Genomic DNA, 23,572 nt, shown 5'->3' on the forward strand with positions numbered 1-23,572 from the left:
GGTGAGAGGAAAGGAGAGGGGCAAATAATTGACGATGGAAGGAAGCAATCAAACAAGACATTGGTACTTTTATTAGCATAGAGAGCACCTAGCAGCAGTCTGCACACTATCTCCAGGTTAAAGAGCGCGGCCTGTTATTGAATATATCCATTTGTCAAGACAAATGAGGTACACAGCTCTGGGTCTGATGGGCAAGCTTCCAGCGAGGCCAAACTACCGTGTACTTTATTACCGGGGTGAGGAAAATTAGTTTTCCCTGAAAACGCAGGCAAGGGCAATTTATTTTCCTGACATCAATGGATCTTTGGCAGTTGATTTATCTTTGCTGTGTTCGAACTGATTGTGTGAGAGCATCTGCAGGTGGCCGCAGTGGCTTGTGGGAGAAAGGGTTTCAGGGCAGCGATGCCTTGGCTCATTTGGTTGTAGTAATTTATAGTTGCAAAGCCTTGCAAAAGTTCTGATAGAGAAATATTAAATTATCATTGGCTTGGCATGTCCTGTGTCTGTCTATATCAAGAAAAACGAAAGCCTCTGGTAAAGATATATATTTCGCAAACTCTTATAAAAGAAAGTCTATCTTATAAAATAATGTCTATACAACCTGTTCAATGCCATGCAACATGAACATATAATTTGTTTGGCTTTATCTTTAAATATGTATAGCTCTTCCGCTATCAAGTCTTATCATCAATCTTTCCCATCATACATATGTCTGGCTATATATTTTCGGCATTGCTTCCCTGAATGCATAATATGGATATCTCCTTAATGATTCTCGTTTTCAAACTAGCTCATTTAAAAATATATGAGTGTGCCATTCACATGACATTGCATAAACATTTTACAGGGGTTGGTCAATGAAGCACATCATATGCTATACATTTTGCACTGGGGAAAGGAGGGTTTGAAAAATGTATGGTGACAGGGTGACAAGTTGTAAAGTGTTGGAGGTAATTGGTGCCCTGATGCTGTGATGCAGTGATATGGGTGTTTTATTTTCCAATGATTTTACAGTTAGTATAGAGGGTCCGGTCCTTAGTAGCAAATATCTTTATGGAGATGTTTAGAAAATTGTATATCTTGTTGAATGATGATAGAAATAGTCTGGATGATGTCACAGTTCTCAAATTCTTATATTTTTGGGTCCAATGTCTATGTCTATGTCTTGAGTTTTTGAGTAGTTTTGTGTTTGGGAGAATTTCAATTTCATTCCCATAAGTTTCTTGACAGCACTGGAATGATTCTGCCAGTCTGAGACATGATCTTCTCTCAGTATCTCTTGTTACTGAAAATTGAACTTTGGAATCAGCTCCTGTCTGATATGAAAGAGATACTGCCTTCATAGGGCATAAAAATCAATCCTCAAGACCTGTCATACAAGGGATATAGCACTTAATGTCCTTGTCAAGAGGGGGCATGCTGATGAGAATGGGTGAGCTTAATTCAAGCTGAGTTGTCAGAATGAAGATAACTATTCACGACTGGTGAAGAGGGATTGCATTAGAGAGAGAGAGAGAGAGAGAGAGAGAGAGAGAGAGAGAGAGAGAGAGAGAGAGAGAGAGAGAGAGAGAGAGAGAGAGAGAGAGAGAGAGAGAGAGAGAGAGAGAGAGAGAGAGAGAGAGAAAGAGAGAGAGAGAGAGAGAGCTAGAAAGAGAGAGAGAAATAGAGAGAGAGAGAGAGAAATAGAGAGAGAGAGAGCTAGAAAGAGAGAGAGAGAGAAATAGAGAGAGATAGGGAGTTGTACATTAAATTGAATACAGAACATGGATTAAATTATCCTGCTCATATCACCCTTGTGAACAGACTGTAATAATACCAGTATAATCTTGCATATCCTGTTGGAAATTCCTGTGATCATCCCACTGGAGCTCTGAGGGGATATGTGAGATCAGAAACTCTTGTTTCTGTTAATGACGACATCCCTTTGGACCAAGTGTCTGGTTAACATGAAATTAAGAAAACACAAGATGTACTGGTCATCTGTTTTAAGTCAAGTGTCCAAATGTTTTACTTTGATTAATGCAGTGAATAAAACCAAGTCTTGATTCTTGAAGTCTTGATTCTTATGTCTTCATTTTCATGACTCGGTATGAGAACATTTCCACTGATAAGTGTCCATATCAAAGCAGAGTGATCACAATGGGATACAAAGTAGTAATACACTGTAAGGCATTTGAAACTGGGTTTGAACCAACATTTAGTGCAGCACATTTTCTTAGGTTAGGATCGAGTCGTAAGAGGTCCACATGTAAAAACAGCCTGACAAACAACCATGTTGATATCCTGACAGTCCTGTGCAAGAAGATAAAAAGTGTCACAGCACCAAACATTGGGGGTCCTCCACCCCAACACAAATCACTTTCCATCTTCCAGTTAGGATATGAGGGGCTATGCTAGCATCAGCAGCTCTCAGTGTTATCTGGAACAAAAGGCCTTTGTCCTGAAAAAATGATCCACTCTCGGAATTTAAGCCTCACTGGCTCTTAAAACATTCTAAGAATAAATAGTTATAGATGTAGGAACTTAATTTGAGCCAGTTTGCTACAGCCGGAAAATAATCCTGCAGCAACAGGAAATGTGAATTATAATGTGGATTATAATGGATATTTTTTTATGGGTTGGTACATTTTGCGTTAGGGCAAATCAAGTCTGACATTCAGAAGTGGAAATTACAAGCTTTAGAAGCCTTTTTAAACATTGAATACACAACACGTTTGCATTTCCTGCTGTACAGGACATTTTTCTTCAACAAATCAGTGATCAAATGAAGATCCTACATCTGTAGCTATATCTTTGGTTCAATGCCTCACTCTTTTCTTACTCTCAATATTTCTGCTTAATACAATGGTCTTTTTTTCAGTAGCATCCAGCTGGCAATGTTTGATGCAGCAACTATTAGATTCATACACTAAATATAACATTTCTGTTAAGTTGAGCTCAAGTTTTTCTGACCTGATTTTTCACTATTTTGTCAGAGCCCAGTCAAATGTTTGAGAGAAGCTGCTATTGCTTCATCCATAATCCATACATGCCTACAATATGTATAAAGAGCATGTGGAAATATGTTTTGCCAGTGGTTACCAGCTTCCAATGCAATTATAAGTAGCCTACTGCACAAAACCATCAACTTGACTCCCCACTGCAGTAAGAACATTGAAACACGGATAATTAGTACAGGCCTGTACAATGACAAAATTCTGGGAAACATTTCAAGACAGTCCTTTAAACCAGAATATATATAAACATTTTCAGGAAATCCAGGCTGGGACTCCCTGCAGAAAGGCCATGCAGTTTGACCAGGTGTTGGAAGCTGTGGAGCTGTGGCAGTGTCCAGGTTCTCCCAGGGAGTGTGAGAGATAGGTGTCTGGATCACGGGTGTTGGCCAGGGGTACCGCTGGGCTCTGTGCTGGCCCCAGTACTTTTTACTGAGCAGGAGAGAGACACGTGCCATGGACTTGTCTGGTGGGGCCAGATGGAAGTTGTCTGGCTACAGCTTTCATCTTCCTATGCTGCTGGGCAACCATACAACTTGTAGTGTGTAAAGAGCCGCATGGTAGGCTGCATGATTTTCACAATTGAAATTGACAATCACCATTGAAAGTAAATATCTACAGTATCCTGTATCTTAATTTCAAACATGGAAAATGTCTCCTTGGAGATGGCATTTGTGTTCACAAACAGAATACCTCTGGGCTCAGACATCATTTCAAAGTCTATTTCACATTGGTTCGTCATCATTTGCTTTAAATGATATGGAAACATTGATTCAACCAGTGTGTGCCCAGTGGGTATGTTCTGACAGGGTAGTTCCCTAAATTTGATCAAACAAACAGTACCATCTTCATCTGAACAACCGAGATTACCAGACCAGCTTTTTAAAACATAGATCTACACCTATCGTGTCATATGAATTCTTCTTCAGACCTGTTGCTGTCTCGATATTATTCTCTTTGGATATTACTCCAACTATAATTCCCTATGACTTTTTACTTTATTATCAGAGGGACCGCAGATTACTTACTCTCCAAGTCAACAATGAAAGATAATCATGGTAGGGCAGTTAGTAGAAATAATTAAGGTTCTGTTATCTGAACACCTGCAGCATATAATTGATCTGCATCACATTAAACAGGGTATAAAATAGAGAAAATTAAATGCTTAGAAGGTGCTGTGTTTTTCCAGGTCCAGTTTTTCAACTTGACAGAACGCGTGTCTGCGCAAAGATGAACTCATTGACACACTATACTGGCAGTGTTTTAAAAGTAAGATACCTGTGATACCTGTAACATGTTCAGAAGCCCCTTCAATACTATTATTGAAGTGTGGCCACACCACACAATAAATTCATAGACTTATGAAAAGTGCTTATTCCCTATATGCTTTAAATAGTTTGGTAGTTGTCAATAACTTCATATTAATCCATCACATCCATTGAACAAAGTTGTACATTTTCAGATCTTAGTTCATTCCCAAATCCATGTCTAGTCTAACGGTAACTGGACCTTGAATATTATATTAACATAAAATACAGTAGTTGGGTTACGTATAAGACCATAAGCCCAAGGGAGCTGTGCCGTGTGTTTAAGTCAGGGGTAACAAACAATGCATTACTTTTCTTTAGGGGGTTCTAAATGCAGGTCAGCATTTTTCAGTCATGAATCTTGTTCTGGAGGCAACTCTACATGGCTGTCACTATCTGGAACAGCCACAAAGTCATAACATCTGATTTTAAACCTAACCTTAACCCTAACCTTAACCACACTGCTAACCTTAATGCCTAACCTGATCTTAAATTAAGACCAATTACAATATAGCCACTTTTGAATATGCATCTGGACTATATAAGAGGAAATCATTCAGTTCTGTCTCTAGGGCAAGACAAGATAAATGTCAACCTGCATACTAAACAGAACATTCACCACTTTGAAAGAAGTAAATCACAAAATAGAAACTGTGACCTCTTCACTTGCTAGATATGTTTAATTTGAAATATATTGTTGTGCTGAAGGGGCCTTTCAGAGACAAGAGAGAAGAACATCCATCTGAAGCTGAGCACCCTGAGACGTCCCTCATCTGAACCAACTCAATGTCACGGATCCCCGCGGTACTGATGCTCATTCTGTTCACCAGTTCCGGAGGTCTACATCACCGGCTTTCTAATCTTCACTGAACGGGATTTATTATCATCAACCCCCGACTCTTGTCTGATTACACACACCTGATTCCCATTTCCCCTGATTAGTATGTTATATATGTGCCCCCTGTTCCCCCTGTCTTGTTGGTTATTGTTCCAATGTCCGTTGGTGATGTACCTATGCGTTGGTGCAGCTGTTATGATGCATGCTATATACAGTTGAAGTCGGAAGTTTACATACACCATACACCGCCAAATACATTTAAACTCAGTTTTTCACAATTCCTGACATTTAATCCTAGTAAAAATTCCCTGTCTTAGGTCAGTTAGGATCACTACATTATTTTAAGAATGTGAAATGTCAGAATAATAGTAGAGAGAATGATTTATTTCAGCTTTTATTTCTTTCATCACGTTCCCAGTAGGTCAGGTTTACATACACTCAAATAGTATTTGGTAGCATTGCCTTTAAAACTTTTCGGGTAGCCTTCCACAAGCTTCCCACAATAAGTTGGGTGAATTTTGGCCCATTCCTCTTGACAGAGCTGGTGTAACTGAGTCAGGTTTGTAGGCCTCCTTGCTCGCACACGCATTTCCAGTTCTGCCCACAAATGGGATTGAGGTCAGGGCTTTGTGATGGCCACTTCAATACCTTGACTTTGTTGTTCTTAAGCCATTTTGCCACCACTTTGGAAGTTTGCTTGGGGTCATTGTTCATTTGAAAAGACCCATTTGCGACCAAGCTTTAACTTCCTGACTGATGTCTTGAGATGTTGCTTCAATATATCCACAATCATTTTCTTTCCTCGTGATGCCATCTATTTTGTGAAGTGCACCAGTCCCTCCTGCAGCAAAGCACCCCCACATCATGATGCTGCCACCCCTGTGCTTCATGGTTGGGATGGTGTTCTTCAGCTTCCAAGCCTCCCCCTTTTTCCTCCAAACATAACGGTGATCATTATGGCCAAACAGTTCTATTTTTGTTTCATCAGACCAGAGGACATTTCTCCAAAAAGTATTTGTCCCCAAGTGCAAGCGTAGTATGGCTTTTTATGGCGGTTTTGGAGCAGTGGCTTCTTCCTTGCTGAGCAGCCTTTCAGGTTAAGTTGATATAGGACTCGTTTTACTGTGGATAAAGCTACTTTTGTACCTGTTTCCTCCAGCATCTTCACAAAGTCCTTTGCTGTTGTTCTGGGATTGATTTGCACTTTTTGCACCAAAGTATCTTCATCTCTAGGAGACAGAACGCGTCTCCTTCCTGAGCGGTATGACGGCTGCGTGGTCCCATGGTGTTTATACGTGCGTACTATTGTTTGTACAGATGAACGTGGAACCTTCAGGCATTTGGAAATAGCTCCCAAGGATGAACCAGACGACAATTTTTTCGGAGGTCTTGTCTGATTTCTTTTGATTTTCCCAAGTTGTCAAGCAAAGAGGCACTGAGTTTGAAGGTATGCCTTGAAATACATCCACAGGTACACCTCCAATTGACTCAAATTATGTCAATTAGCCCATCAGAAGCTTCTAAAGCCATGACATAATTTTCTGGAATTTTCCAAGCTGTTTAAAGACACAGTCAACTTAGTGTATGTAAACTTCTGACCCACTGGAATTGTGATACAGTGAATTATAAGTTAAATAATCTGTCTGTAAACAATTGTTGGAAAAATGACTTGTGTCATGCACAAAGTAGATGTCCTAACCGACTTGCCAAAATGATAGCATGTTAACAAGAAATTTGTGGAGTGGTTGAAAAACAAGTTTTAATGACTCCAACCTAAGTGTATGTGAACTTCCGACTTCAACTGTGTATTGTTATTGTAGTGTCTTAACACTTAGTACTTATTTATGTAATAAGAAAGACTGAATATAAGCAATTGAACTGGAGCTTCACATTTACTCAAACTAGTTAGTACCAGAATAACATAGAACCAAGGGCACTCCATCCTTAAAGGGGACATCAGTAATTAACAGAACATAACATTCCTTCTCTTATACAATCAGAGTTACTTTTACCAAACCACAACTGAAACATTTCCCAGAACTTGTTGTAGTTATTTTGCATCTTTTAATTTGAACTTGAACAGTTAGTTTTTGTTTGTTTGTTTATAAGTCTAGTCTGTCTGGTGGACGGTGCCTTCGTTCTGGGTAGCGCCTCAGATTGTCTGGAGGCTCCTGAACATCCTCAGTGTGTGCTTGTTCCATTATAGCTTCTGCTATAGCAGCACCTTCATCAACACATTCCCTTCTTTCAGCCTGGGGTCTCTTTACTGCCCCACCGTCCTCTACAGTTCCCAGTGTGTCACTCTCAGGATCTCTCTGTGCCTGTTCTCTCTAGATTGTGCTGTTTTCCGTGGAATGCATTTGGTTAATGTGACGCCGCCACATTATGTCTGGGCTCACTTGAACCTGGTAAGTTCTGGGTCCCGTTTGTGTGTGTACGGTCCCTCTTGTCCATTTCACTTCCTCTTCTGTAGTCTCGCACCATCACTTCCTGTCCTGTTTGGAGATGGCGCTCCCGGCCACCGGAGAGCATCTTGGCTTGTTTGTTCAGCACTTCATTATGCCTGTTTGGCTTCATGATGTCCAGCTGTGTGCGGAGAGGCCTCCCGAACATCAGTGTGGCTGGGCTTTCATTTGTTGTGGCATGTGGGGTGTTTCGGTAGGAGGCCAGGAACTTGGCCAGTTTTGTTTGCAAAGTCCCTTCATCTCGTTTTGCTGCACGGAGTCCTTGCTTTAGGGTTTGCACAAAGCGTTCTGCCAGCCCATTGGTGGCAGGGTGGTACGGAGCTGAGGTTGAGTGTTTGATTCCATTTACTGACATGAATCTTGTAAACTCGTCACTTACAAAAGCTTGCGCGTTGTCACTTACCAGCTGCAGTGGCAAACCGAAGCGTGCAAACGTTGTTCTGAGACACTCTATCTTCTGAGCTGAGGTGGAGGAGTCAGTGCAAAACACCTCTGGCCATTTGGAATGGGCATCCACTATAACCAGAAACATGTGCTTTTCAAAGGGACCAGCGTAGTCCACATGAATTCTCTGCCATGGCTCTGCGGGCCATTCCCATGGGTGGACTGGGACAGGAGCAGGCATGTGAAGGGTTTCCAAACATCCACTACAGTTCTTTGCCATATTTTCTATCTGTTGGTCCAGACCTGGCCACCAGAAGTGGCTCCTTGCGAGCAGCTTCATTTTGACAATTCCAACATGACCTTCATGTAGTTGGGGCGGCAGCGTAGCCTAGTGGTTAGAGCGTTGGACTAGTAACCGGAAGGTTGCGAGTTCAAACCCCCGAGCTGACAAGGTACAAATCTGTCGTTCTGCCCCTGAACAGGCAGTTAACCCACTGTTCCCAGGCCGTCATTGAAAATAAGAATATGTTCTTAACTGACTTGCCTGGTTAAATAAAGGTAAAATAAAAAATTAAATCAAATAGTTGCTGCAAGACAAGATGTTGGCATTTCTGGGGTATCATGACTCTCATTCCCCACATCAAACATCCTTGGTAAGTTGTAATTTCGTTTCTCCGCTGGAAATACGGAGTCAGCTCCTTTCTGCCAGTAGCTGGCCATCCTGACATGGTGTAGGTGAGACTCTGAATACAAGCAATTGAACTGGAGCTTCACATTTACTCAAACTAGTTAGTACCAGAATAACAATACCGCGCATGACCAAGGGCGCTCCATCCTTAAACGGGACATCAGTAATTAACAGAACATAACATTTATATTGTTTTTCAACCAGGTTTATTTTGGGTGTATTAAAAACCCCTGTTGTGTATGTCTCCAAAATCCTTTATACCAGTGTGACAATACCCCTGTACCTCTTAGAAGAATGCATTGTCTTTCCCTGTCCAGCGATTCTCATTTTATTAGATTGAATGAGTGTCATTATTTCACGAGAATGCTGTGTCTGTTTCTAATGGCAGCCTGCTGTTTGAGGATGAAGGTTACCCTTCTTTTCAATTGACACACTCACCAGTGCTTGATTTCATTTGGAGTGGCAGCTATGTGAAGCTCCCTGCAGTTTATAGCTGTGAATTTGGAATTTATTATGAAATCTCTGAACGACGCATGCAATAGCTACAGTAACCATATCTTCTACCACACCATCATCAATAATCACTGAACAACAATATTTAACTGGCAATAGCACGAAGATGAAGCAATATATTGGCAAAAATACCAAAAAACAAAGATTTAGCTTTTGCTGTCTTGGGAGTTTTCAGTTGACAAGAGTATAGGTTCCTCACAGATTGTAGGTGTTTAAGTTAATAATCTATTCACCACAAAATGGTATACATTTAGAATCATCAGGCATGGAAATGTCTTGTTTACTTCATGGTTGATATTTTTCACTACACCACCTGATACTTCCTGGACTGAGTGAGGCACCCTGGTGTATGCTGACATTTACTTGGGAGAGCTAAAGGACACCACTCTAGGGACTGTATTCTGAGCGGGTCCTGCTCTTGATATTGATTGACCCAAATATGTTGTGAGTCACTCGACATGGTGCTTCTTCTCCCCAACTGGCACCAGCGGTGGCAACACGAGAAATCAATTTACACCATGGCTGTAATGCACCAGGACGCTATGCACAACAGAGGCGAGAAGTACCCTGATGCTCCATGTAATGCAGTAAGCTCACAGCTTCAGCGTATCCATACACACTCTAACTCCTGATAATGCAGTAAAGCTGCGAAGAGAAATGCTTATTTTCTGCGTTAGAGTAGTTTACCTTTCAGAAAAGAATAGAGGATGTACTGTTTGTATACTTCACCATTCAAATGCAGCTCATCATTTCATGTTTTCTGTCACTTTTACCTTCATTTCAGCATATGGTTTACTTGCTTTGCCTATTATACCGTTTTTGATGGCATCCGTGTGGTTGCGACTAAGGATGTGTTGTTTTTAGTGCTATCAAACACCAGTCTCCAAAGTGCTAAATTGACTGGCAGGGGGTAATAATGCATTCCATCTTTCACAGACCATCTGGGGTTTGACTGTGAAGGTCAATTACAGGAGAGCGCTACAGAAGTGACAGTGTGGCATTACAACCAGCTTGTCATGTCAAAAAAACATGTTTTTCTGTTCATGTAATCTGCACTCGAGCCTCAGATAGCCTATTGCCCTATCTCTGTATGTGTCCTCACTTCAACAAGGGGTACGTCTGACTTATCCTTTGCCTGATAGGATATTGTGCTGCCAGTGCTACCCTACTTACAGTATATGAAGCTCTCTGGATGAAGAGTGTCTAGCTTTTTAGTCTAGTTGTTTTTTAATCTTAATTATGGTGAATATCATGACTTTGTATACAAGTAGATGGCCCTAAAACAAAACGGCACATTATTTCACTGATGTGAATACTCAAAAATCCATTAATCAAGTATATCCAAACAAAAGGATGTAGGTACTGTATTTGGCCACAAACGGCTGTTGGATATTTGTGTCATTTTATGATGTGTGGTTGACTGGCTGGGTGCATCATTAAAACAACCAATACATATAGTGTAACTGAGAACATTGATTTTCCATCTAGTTTGAGTCAAATGAGAGTGATCCCTGATTACTGATTATTTATATACACACACCTTTCAAGAACCAAAAAACTATGTGGAACCTTCTTTTACAATTCCCCAAATAACATGGCACTGGGTATGGGTTGGTCCCTATCAGAAGACAATATCACACCTGCAGAGGAAAAAAGAACAGGTTGCAGCTTGACTCTTGCCCAGTCTGAGACTTGTCAAAGCCAGTGTAAATGACATCCCAGATCAACCAGAAATTGGATACCTTACTTCCTGAGCTCACCATTCTCAAATGGAAAAGTCCAATTATGTTGGAGTCATGAACTCAGCTGGTCTGATGTGATTTCCAACAAAAGAAGCCAGCGAGAGATGATATTAACATAGTGTATTAGTGAGTCAACCAGTGTTGTTTTGATAAAGGGATAAAGGAAATATTTGTATTGAGTTTGAAGCGGTTATTTATCACTAGAACTCAGGAGGCCTTGATGAATCAAAGACTTGTTTTCCTGGAACATATCTCATCAACATTCTGTCTGCTCTCTCTCTCTCTCTCTCTCTCTCTCTCTCTCTCTCTCTCTCTCTCTCTACCCCTCTCAAATCGTAAGTGTACTCTTAACTTTTTTTACACAGCTAATAGGAAAAGAGTTGAGAGGAATGGATGACAGGCAGATCAATATTTCATGAGGGATACATATGTGGTCAAGACTCAGGCAGACACACAGGAACCAAGCTGCTACAGTACTTTGTTTTTAATAATCTGTTAACTCAGGAGACTGCCAGAAGAATCTCAACAGAACAACTGCATTGATAAAAGGCCACTCAATCCATATGTAATTCAGTTTACACATCGGCTCTCTGTCTTGACTTACAGTCCTAAAACATTCTAGTCTTTTGCCCATCCATTAAAGATGGGTTTAGCACTGTCATACTCTGTGAGACAAGACAACAACATTCTCAATCGGTCCATTATTGTTTACTTGACAACAAAATGTTCAAGACTGTAAAAACCTCAATAGTAACCTCAGACTCAAGCAGTGCATTTGTGAAATCACGTTGCACTGTAATTCTGTCTGGTCTTAAATATAGTGTACCTGCATGCACATTTCTTAACCATTAACCATGAAAATATATATTCTATGTTTAGGCCTATTTAAAACATTTAGTGTCTATTAATTGTGTGTGCACTAATATTCTTTCTCAGTCCTGTTGGTAAACACAATTTCGCTGGATTGTATCAAATGAGCAGCAACAAGGGCAGGTGTTAAGCCAGAAGGACTCTCTGTTTCCAGGGAAGGTTGTTCTCGCTGTCCCACTGAGAGTATATAGTAAGCAATCAGGAAGCAACAGCAGGTAGACCACAGGCTAGGGTCCCCACACCTATGGGAATCTCACTGCCAATCAGCCTCGCTTACAGCCTCCCACGGCCTGATTAAGCAGGACCTGCCCAGCATTACCATTCATGAAGTTGTGGGACCTGCTAAAAAGCCTCACACGTGTAGAGTGAAGGAGGGATGAAAGTGGGCACTTTGTCACAAGTGAAAGGAAGCTTCACACGGCTCTCTCATCAGGCAGCAGCACTGCATGTACTCTCCCACAGTGGATCCAAAGCCTGCCTTACAGCTACGTTCTCATTAGGTATGTTTTGATGGTCACCCCCAGGACACCCTTATCAGTATGCCTGGAAGACACAGTCAGAGTGGGGTAGAATAATGATTTTCTTATTAACTCTGTACCGTGCTCCCAGTGACATCCATTGCATATCTCTGAACCTAGACGGTGTTAATGTTGAAACCTGTAACATTTAACTGTGACCAGGGGTTGCTGGAAAGCACCAGGAGGAAGCTGGGACAGTCCTCATTACATGATTTTCTCACCAGATAATAGACAGAGGCCTCGCAGTACCAGAGGAGTACAGGATACAGCAGCTGTGAAAACAGGTGGACATATTGTAGAATGAGTCAAATATGCAATGAATGTCCTTTAATATCCCAGACAAAGGCAACAATTGTTTACAGAGCTTTCTAAAGCAAAAAGGAGAGAAAATGGTCATCTTGCCTACAAGGTATTACGAAGTTAGCGGTCTGACATATATACAGATTGACACACATAGCTTGTCTAACCATGCAGGACCAACACAGACAACAAGATGAGAATGATGTATGGCCTCAGAGGAATACATCCTCAAAATGCACTGACTTGACAGCTTTAATATTTTTTTCTAACAGCTCCTAAACAGCACCCAACGGCCGGCATGCAATCACACTGCCTTCTATTCACTGCTTTAAAAACACAACACACTCTCAGCCTCATTGCAAAATGTGTAGAATAGCATGAGCTTAGCTATGAAACTGCACATTTATCTTTCTGCCCCATGTCAATATGTGTAGAATTGCTAGAAATTTGCTTTAAAACCTCATAATTTTCTCTCAGCCTAACAAATGAAATCTCATTGGATATTTTCATTCACTGCTTGTGACGGAAACAACTCACTTGGACATACAGCAAGTACTGTAATTGTGTGCTAATACGATGGGTGTTTTCATTTGGTAGCATCTGATTTGTCTTGAAACCCACTTGTGGTTCTGCTGACATGTAGCTGTTGTGGATGCTCCACTGAGCCCTCTGTTGCCCTGAGCTCCATGTGGTCTGATCCTACTGTACCTGGGCTGTGCCACTGCTAAGTATAGAATACACCCCAGGGGGCCAGCATATATAACCCTAGGGGCCAACATCTGTACTGTAGTTTACCTGCCACAATATACTGTATATTCTCAGGCCAGCTGATGGTCACTTAGCACCAGTCCCGCAGAGCTCTGAGGCACGGCAGATGTTATCGTCCCAGTGGAGGGAGATAGAGTAGTTATGGGTCAGCTAGCAGCCACACCTGAGAAATCTGACCAGAGAGGGAATCCTTCTGGAAAAACCAATGGGAAACAGTGTGAGTATATTCAGGCTTCCAATACAACACTACAGGGGAACATTCATAACAGTGGTTGTTTTGCAGACTCAAAGGCAGTAGTGAAAATTCCTCTTAGGACTCGGCAAGCAGAACTGAGATGATTCAGTTTCTTTCTGTACGTGTTGGCAAAATGCTGCCTCATACAGATGTTGGATTTTAATTTGATCACCCTGTTGCATCTCCTGCAATGCAGAAAATGTAAAAATGGTAGTGTATGTAATGTTTAAAAAGGCCTCTGAAGTTTTAAATTTCCCCTTTTTCATTTTTTACTTGATTTTCCCTCACAAAAAAATGTATCAACCCCTACGAATATGTCTATGAATTATCATCCACATAATAATTCACATTGTCTGTTGTGGCAGGATTATTTTCCTGCTGTAGCTAACTGACTCAAATGAAGATCCTACATATTTAACATCATGGTGGTGGTGCGTAGCCTGCCCCTGTGCCTGCGGACATGGCTTGATGAGTCTAATGAAGCCGTACAAGGACGGAATGCAAAGGGAAAATGGGATTTTCACTTGAGCACACAGAATAGGTTGACTTGATCATTTAGGCACTAAACACAGCTCTCAAGTTACACTCTGATTCGCAAATGCATCACATGCATTCTTGCATCAAATGTGGTTATTTTATGTGGCATGATTTCCTGTGGTGATTGTAAGAATGTGAAATCTTCTGCTTGTGTAGAGTATAATGCAAGTGTATTTGATTCTGTGAAGTTATTTGTACATTACATTTTAACATAAATTAAATATAAAGAGTTAATTTCAGACAATAATTTATTTACCACAGGTTGATCTAGCTTACCAACAGTTATACTCACTAGTAGAGTGATTCCAGGCTTTCTGAATCATGCTGGGCTTTTTCTGTTACATCTTCGGCCACAAGATGGCATCATTTATTGCACGATGAAACATGTACATTTGAGCTGATATGCAAACCCTACCCAGTGCCGAAATGATCAGTTATACTATGATTCTAAATCAATATAATTTGGAACATTTTCTTCAAAAGTAGAATGAATCTAACAATCTTTACTTGAATCATCTTTAGGAACTTCCTATTGAAACACTTTGATGGAGTTGTATTTTAGGTGTATCTAATGAACCCAACTGTAACAAGGTGAACTTTTAAAGATGCAACAATATCCAGCAAGCATAAAATGGTATCAAAAAAAGGTCTGCATCTCTTTAGTTATTGTATAAGTGTCACTAATATTCTAAATAAATACTTTACTGTGTTATAACTGTGGCATTCCCACATATCCTTATGGTTTGTGTGAGGTCTAGAAATACCATATAACAGACTTGCCATTAATTATACAAGGGAGTGTTGCTAAAGTTATAGTCCGCTACAGTGATGACATACATACAGGACCATATTACCAAGTTATTACATTGTTATCACACTTCTTCATCATCATCATGAATCAGCGCAGTATTGAATCATTTACTCACCATCTATTCCTACATTTAAACTTTGTATTCAAGACAAGAATGCATAGTGGAATATTTTGTCAACTTCACAATAGCCTACAGTACACGTTGAGATGAACGAAAGTAAGTGCAAACTATGTGCAATCTTTATCTCAAGCACACCCATAAAGATTGAATATGGGCGACTGATACAAAAAAGAGCTCTGGGTAGTGGGCACGTCATGATTAGGCAGGCTACCATACCACGAACTTCGTCTCGCATGCTTTCTCATCGAACAGCTACAGTTTCTGCCAACGCCTCTTGAAATGATCGACGCTTCCCTCATCCATTTCCATTGCTCACAGCGCATCCTCTACCAATAACCGCGGTCGGAGGCGCAGCCTCTCGTTGTGGGAGGTTCATTGCATGGTCCTCTGCTCTGAATGGGAGTGGAGAGGGATGCTGGACGATTCGTAAACTCCACAGGACCCGTGGAATATTTTGAATTAGCACCTATCTGCGAACTGAGGTTGTATTAGTAGTGATTCAACCACAGCCCGGTGAATGAAAGACTGAGAGATTGAAGCTTGACGCACCGTATCACTTTGGTGTAAATTTGACTCTTGGTCGTTGGAAGATGCTGTGCTGGGCTCCAGACTGTTGAGGCGCGTGTCATTTAGGTGACACAGACACTTAACTTTACGGACTGTGTATCATTTATCTGCTATGTAATTGGGAGCAAGTGGATGTACATGGGATCCATACAATTACGATCAGGTGGATGTATTCAACTGTCACGCATGATTGACGCGAATTTATAGAGATTGAGAAAATAACCCTGAATTAAATCTCATCAGTAATTCGTGTACGGTATGCATGTGTGCCTTGTTGATCGGACGGAGCTGGGTAGACAATCATGGACTGTCATCAGACGAAGAATATGCCAATGCATTGTAGGTTCCACAGTCGTAACGATTGGAATTGACATAGCCAGCCTGTACGAGCGCCGGGGAAGTATGGAGAGACAGGTCTAGATTCACTCATTCGGATTCACCCGTTGAGAGCGAACTTTGGAAACTAAAGTGTTCTCCATGGAAACTTTTATGCAGGACTCCGACACACTCAAAGATGACAGCGTGAGCAAACCGTTGTAAACACCACTATAGAATTGCATGAATACAGAACATATAGGTAGGCCTATATAAGTACGTCTTATGGGGGTGGGTGGGGGGTCCCTTATGGAAATAAGACTACACTAAGAATAATAACAATAAAAAAATAAAAATAAACGTTTTTGCGGGCCTCCCATATGGGAAAATGACCTCTGTCGCAAGTGATGACATGTTCTTCAAGAAGAGCCAGAGGCCCTTGAGAATGAAAGAACAGTATTTTTGGATGAGTTCTCTGGGATATGTTGACGTAAACGTAGGCAGCCACATTTTAGGTAAGGAAAAAGGTTACTTTGCAACGGGATGGCTTCCAATGACTCTTATCCTCACAAAAATGCATGATTTTTGTTAATTAAGTGTCCCAAAAGCTATTAGGATAATTTAGGATGCAGTATTTACATCGTGTTTATCAACTGTTCATCCTGATGAGAGGGAATGAGTCAATGCTGGAAGTTTCAAAAACACAAAGTAGTCTACCACAGGTGTTCATTACAAAAAGGTAGGACACATGTTTTCCCAGATACATGACTTACTTGAATAAACGTTTGGTTTTTCTTCAATGGGATTGGTGATTGAATGGAATTGGTGATGAGTGATCTATATTAATTTATTATTACTTTTGCGGATGGGTGGGAAATTGTCTGAAGGAGATTACTTTGGTGTTGAGCAACTGATTCTAATCAGAAAGATGAATATTGATTGGTTTCAAAACATGCAGCAAAAAACACTGTCAGTGATACCAATGCATCTCTTGTCTCTGCATGTATATTGTCCAGCTGTAGTGTGATTATCAGGCACTCTGTTCTATCCTGTGCACACAGTGACTCAGACCAGCAGCATGCTTACCTGTGGATAAGAGTGATCCCCGTGGGTTGAGTGTGGACCCCCACGTTCTCCCTGCTCCTTCTCCTGCCTTGGTTCCCATCACCTTCAGCCCCACTGTCCACATGCAGGCCAAGAAGAGGTACCTGCTCGTGTCTCTAGGGGCCTGTCTTCTTCTGGTTGCCTACTTGTGGGGACTGCAGATTGGGGAGTTCCATCACCAAAGCCACCACCAGCAACTGTACAGAGTCGCCCTGAGCCCTGGCTTGCCCAGACAGCGTTGGCCTGAGTGGATCCACCCGCTCAACACCTACCTGGAGGACGGAGAGCAGGAGGAGGACAGCCCTCTCCTCCACCACCAGCACACCTCTCCCCGGGAGAGACGGGAGGTCCGTAACAACATATACAAGAGCAGGAGGTGCCGCATGGACACATGCTTCGACTTCAGCCGCTGCCAGAGGGGGTTCAAGGTGTACGTCTACCCCCTGCTGAAGGGGGAGACGGTGTCTGAGAGCTACCAGAAGATCCTGACAGCTGTCGAGGATTCCCGCTTCCACACCACAGACGTCAACGAGGCCTGTCTGTTTGTGCTGGGCATTGACACTCTGGACCGGGACCAGCTGTCAAGCCAGTACATTCACAATGTCAAGGCTAGAATACAGAGCCTCCCTACATGGAACGACGGAAGGAATCACCTCATATTCAACCTTTACTCTGGCACCTGGCCAGCTTACACAGAGGAACTGGGCTTTGATATTGGCCAGGCCATTTTAGCCAAAGCCAGCATTGATATGGATAACTTTAGGCCACACTTTGATGTGTCCATTCCTTTGTTTTCAAAAGACCATTCTCAAAAAGGAGGGGACAAGGGTTATTTGACACTCAACAATGTCCCTCCATCAAGGAAATATTTACTGGTTTTCAAAGGGAAGAGATATCTGACGGGTATTGGTTCAGAAACCAGGAATGCTTTGTATCACATTCACAATGGGGAAGATATCATTCTTTTGACCACCTGCAAGCATGGGAAGGACTGGGAGAAGCATAAGGACGCAAGATGCGACAGGGACAATGAAGAATACTCAAAGTAAGTTCCCCTCTTATGTCCTTTTGCTGGTTCAGGGTCTGTCGGGGCTAATTACTAAAAGTGAGTGACATATTTCACAATGGTATGTTTTTCACTCTACAGCACAGGATGTACAGACAGTCTGACACAACATATCAATCAATGGGTTAATCCCTATTTCAGTAAGACACTCTTAGCACTGTGACTATCATCATATTGCAGTTGTTCATCCATGTTAGTTGGATTATCCTGGCAACATTTGCATCCAGTTGTACTTTCATATTTGCTACAGTATCGATCTACCAATATTTTGGAGCAACGGGGAGAAAGCAGCTTCGGTGGTACAGGTTAGGTTGGCTGTGATCTTTGCCTGATTTTTATAGATGCTTTAGAATACCTATGAGAGTACTGCTCGTCTGCTATATAGCCGAACATGTTCTTTAGCCCTGCAGCCTGAATAAAAGCACAGTGACTAAACACTTGAGAGATCTGAATGCAAACAATCCCTCACAACAGGGCAGCTCTGTAACAGCTGACAATTAAATGTTTTTTTTCAGCAGTTGAGCAAAAAAGTTATAGACTTTCATTGGATTGCAAATTTCCTGGCCTTGCTTGAATCAGAGCATAAATAAGTTGTTACTCTTTTTAAATCACATGCCTCAGTAAAGTTACTGAAGCATTTGCACCCAAACAAAATGTACATAATCCAGTAATCCCATACGGAACCATGTGACAGTTTAAATTTGCCTCATTTAACCTGGAACCACATGGGAAGCATTGACTTCCATTGTATCGGACTCTCCTGATTTGTTTTGTATGGCTGGGTTTTCCCCCACTTCCCATTGTTGCAGGATGGGTATGTTTGTGCAGTGAAGACCATGTCATCACTGGTAATGCTCAGTCTTACGTACGTTTTTAACTTGCATTCCAGCCCTTACAGTTATTTCAGTGCCTGGCTCGCCCTCATTGGTTATTAGTATGAATGAATGTCCCACAGATGTTTTTAGAATGGTTAGATAGTTGGAGTGTGGAACACATCCTGTGAGGGCTTTTAGGGGGTTTTGTTAGAGTTCGGGGTCTGTGGCAAATCACATCACACATTTTGTTTGATCAGACCAATAACATCAAAATCTTACAAATGTCTTCAAGCTCACAGAGAGAAAGATTTAACAGCACTGTTTGAAGAAAAACCGATGTGGCTTATAGAAGAATTCCAAAAGATTTGATTACCAAAGATATCAAATGACTCTCTCTGACAGTGACAAGAAAGTAAACAATATTGTGTACATTCATTCAGATGCAGTGTGGGCAAAACAAGGCCCACACCTGAAGATACTCTGTGTGAATAAAATGGAAGGGGATTTCAAAGCCTCAGTCAGAACAGTCAATAATTGGCCTTCAATTGAATTAAACTGGGGCCGAGGGATAGAGGAAGATCACACCCCATGCTGGACAGCATGGATTGAAGTCAGATGATTTAACTGTACCACGATAACGTCCCCCAGAACCCAGCACAACAGAACCATGTGTCTCACAGTCACATAACTGACAATGACACAATGTCCCTGTTTAACATGGTAGACTGTTATTTCATGACCAAAATAGTGTAGAAGCAGTCATCAAAGCCTTTGTGTCTCAGAAGACAGTCAGATTTCTTTGTCTGGTCCTTGTTATTTTCCACCTGAGGAGAGTGAGATCCTGCTGATGAGATGTATTGACAGGCTGTAAATTACAGTTTCTCACTGTTGGGTGCTTTCTGCAGATCTATCACCAGCCATGAAAGGAAAAATCATTTGATAGTGCTTTAATTGCAGACTACATTTAACCTGTTGTTTCCCAGCCTTGCTAGCAGACAAAGGAGACATGATATTTAATTACTGAAGCACTATAGACCTATAGACCATTTTCTTTTTTACATCACTGGTTATGACCAGTCATGCCTTGCTTCTTTATTAATGCATCGGATCATTAGTCTTTTAAGCTGCAAAGACTTATGGGTTTCTAAGATATCTGGGTGACTTTCTGACAATAAGGTCTAGACTGGGGTACACATTGATCTGAGACATGTTGTATAGGTGCTTCCTCAATCCTGCACATCCACGTACAAATTAGACAAATGGATCAAACACATTGAAGGTAGTTAGAAGATTAAGTGATTGACAATCACCTTCTATCTCAGCTGATAATGTCAGCTGGAAAAAAAGGCTGGGAATTGATTAATACTTGCTCGACAAAAACCAAATGAGAGCATGCAAGACCTGGATTGTTCTGTGCTGTAGAATTGGTAAATGCATTTGAATTTTCTTTCAAGTGGATGTGTTACCATCTTGACTAACATGAATTGAAAGGGTTCATTTGTGAGGTTGTGTAACGGTTTTCGTCGTCTGGAGAAGAGTAGTCGGACCAAAGCGCAGCGTGGTAAGTGTTCATGTTTGCTTATTGAACTGAACACTAATACAAAATAACAAGAGAATAAATGAAACCGAAACAGCCCTGAAAGGTTCAAACACTAAACAGAAAATAACTACCCACAAAAACCATGTGGGAAAAAGCTACCTTAGTTAGTATGGTTCCCAATCAGAGACAACGATAGACAGCTGTCCCTGATTGAGAACCATACCCGGCCAAAAAAAAAGAACATAGAATGCCCACCCAAATCACACCCTGACCAAACCAAAATAGAGACATAAAAAGCTCTCTACGGTCAGGGCGTGACAGGTTGTATCTTTGACGTTGATAATGTAGAGTGGCAGTTGTGCACTGGTGCAGTTAATTCCAACCAGACAACGCAGGTACGGTTTTGGACATGCGTTTGTTTGTATCTTGCATATGTCTAGAAACCCTGCCAACATTCAAACAATGCAGTGGCATCTGCTGACACAGAGACATAGATTTGGTGGGTGAACAATGTCATATGTTTGCTCTCGAAGATTTTCATTTTCTTCTGCCATATTAAGTGTTGTTGCCATGTTGCACTTGCAATCCTTGTTGCCTGACTCGTATCTGATACCTCGCCTGGACTCCAAATAAGTAATAGAGGAATGGGACTTGACTCAATCACAAGTTCTTGTTTTTTCTCCCTCTTTCCCATCTGGACTTGTGCATCATAGAAACCTAGCGCCGGGCATCAAATGAAATGTGCCAAAGGTGTGGGTCACTTGTGATTGATACCATCCATCTTCACGGGGGTGGGGTGGGGGTGTAGGAGCAAAAAAGCCATAAAGCACTGGCTAGTGGCAATATCGGTTGTGATATGAATAAATGTTTTCCTGAGATCTTGACACGCTTGAAAGAAAGGAGTTCTGTTATTTGACTTATTTTTCCTGTATGGCTGTGGATTGGATAATTGCTTTTATTTTTGACTTAATGATTTAAATCATTTCTGTTGTGATTGGCAAATGACATTGGCAAGTTTTTACAATTAGAGAGGGCAACACTAACCCGTAATACCGTATATGTGTAATTAAATGCAAACTAATAACATGTTAGGTCATTCCTATTCCTACTTATGGCAGTCTGGAGCACTATCCACTTGACACTTGTCAAGCCATGACGTTGATAAAATGCACTAACAATAGTGTAATTTCAGAGCCATTTTCTAGATGTTTACAAAAGCAAACAAGCTATGTACTTTGATCCTAAACTACTCAAGGCACACAAATTGTATGCTTTCATGTCTAAAGTAGATCTAAATTAAGAGGCAAAGCATCATACTCACTGTAGTTAAGCTAATTTGATTACATTTGCGTACCTCTGAGAGCTGTTGACCTGCATGTGTGTGTGTGCACGAGCTTGCTCGGTGTTTGTGTGTATGAGTCACAGATTCACCCCGGCTATTCTAGCTTCTCTAAAGGCTCAGAGGTGAGATCTATATAGAATCACCAACCTCACTAAAACAACCCTTCGTGTCAAGGGCAGTTATAAGTTATTCTTATGCATCCCTACATGGGTATTGTGATTTGTAAGTCGAATGGGGGGGGTAGAAATGGGGGAAGGTATCATGGGGGGATATGATGTCATGGGATATGAGGCAAACATTACTATGATTGGGGATTTATATATAAATGGGTGGCAAACACAGGAGAAGTTTCTAAGCTAAATAAAAGCCCTGGAGAGAGGCAACCATCAGGTACCATAGTTACAATCTGATGCCACGTTCAAAACAACTGGGAACTCGGAAATCTCTGACATCAGTCTGTTCAAGACAACTGGGAACTCTGGGGGGGGACTAGCTCTGACTGGCAAAAATCATTTTGAACGGTCATCCAACTTGGAATTTTAACTCGAGAACTCAGGCATCTTTCTAGAGCTCCGACCTGAAGATCACTGACGTCATGATTTGACCTTTAGTTTTGAGAGCACCATAGTCAGTAGTGTGAACTATCCTTAACCTTGTTTTGTTATAACATCTTTAGTCTGATAGACGCTTATGTGACAACCAGAATGCATTGTATGATGTCAACAAACATGGCGCCACACATAGCTGGCAAATAGCTTAGCATTAGCTCATCATAATCCGTACAACCTTCAAAAAAGTATTTTACACACATCATGTGTCCATTACAATCTATGCAAGAATCTGAATGCATGATTTGTCACCAGAACTTTAAAACTTGAATAAAACATAGCTCAACTTGAATAAGATTGAGCTTGGGTGCATCCTGTATCCATTCATCATCCTTGAGATCTTTCTAAAACTTGATTTGGAGTATATTCAATTGATTGGACATGATTTGGAAAGGCACGTACCTGTCTATATAAGGTCCCACAGTTGACAGTGCATGTCAGAGCAAAAACCAAGCCATGAAGTCAAAGGAATTGTTCGAGACAGGATTGTGTCGAGGCATAGATCTGGGGAAGAGTACCAAAAAACATCTGCAGCATTGAAGGTCCCCAAGAGCACTATTAATATTACTAGATATTAGCATCATTAGCATTATGTTCCATGTTTTTGCTGTTATATAGGTACTGTATGTTTTTAATTGAGGTCTTATTGGCCACAATACTCCTTAAGTTATTTTCTCTGTCTCTTCATTTTTCATTTCTATGTTTGTTTGTTTTTTTCCGTTTTTTCTTATTTTATCTCTGATATTTGGCTAATTCTCAATTATGACGCACCTCTCCTGGACATGTCCTTCTGGCAGTGGTGTAAAGTACTTAAGTAAAAATACTACTTAAATCGTTTCTTGGGGTGGGGGTGTATCTGTACTTTTGCTTTACTATTTATATTTTTGACGACTTTTACTACACTACATTCCTAAAGACAATTATGTACTTTTTAGTCCATACTATTTCCCTGACACCCAAAAGTACTCATTACATTTTGAATGCTTAGCAGGATAGAAATGGTCCAATTCACATACTTATCAAGAAAACATTGCTGGTGATCCCTAATGCCTCTGATCTGGCTGAATCTCTAAACACATGCTTTGTTTGTAAAGGATGTGTTAGCGTGTACCCCTTGGCTATCTG

General features: G+C 41.2%; 1 protein-coding gene across 3 annotated transcripts in view; it reads left to right on the top strand.

Annotated features, from left to right (window-relative positions):
* Nucleotides 1-15,500: 15,500 nt before the first annotated feature.
* Nucleotides 15,501-23,572, top strand: part of LOC118398659 (exostosin-1-like) — a 295,874-nt gene continuing 287,802 nt past the window's right edge. Inside the window, exons 1-2 of one of the 3 annotated variants that reach the window (XM_035794215.2) lie at nt 15,501-16,179; nt 17,034-18,121. In XM_035794215.2, the coding sequence (XP_035650108.1) occupies nt 17,160-18,121 (962 nt within the window). In that variant the 5' untranslated portion in view covers nt 15,501-16,179; nt 17,034-17,159. The other 2 variants (XM_035794216.2, XM_035794217.2) reach the window with 2 other exon arrangements.

Source organism: Oncorhynchus keta, chromosome 19 (assembly GCF_023373465.1).
Source record: "Oncorhynchus keta strain PuntledgeMale-10-30-2019 chromosome 19, Oket_V2, whole genome shotgun sequence".
Taxonomy (NCBI): domain Eukaryota; kingdom Metazoa; phylum Chordata; class Actinopteri; order Salmoniformes; family Salmonidae; genus Oncorhynchus; species Oncorhynchus keta.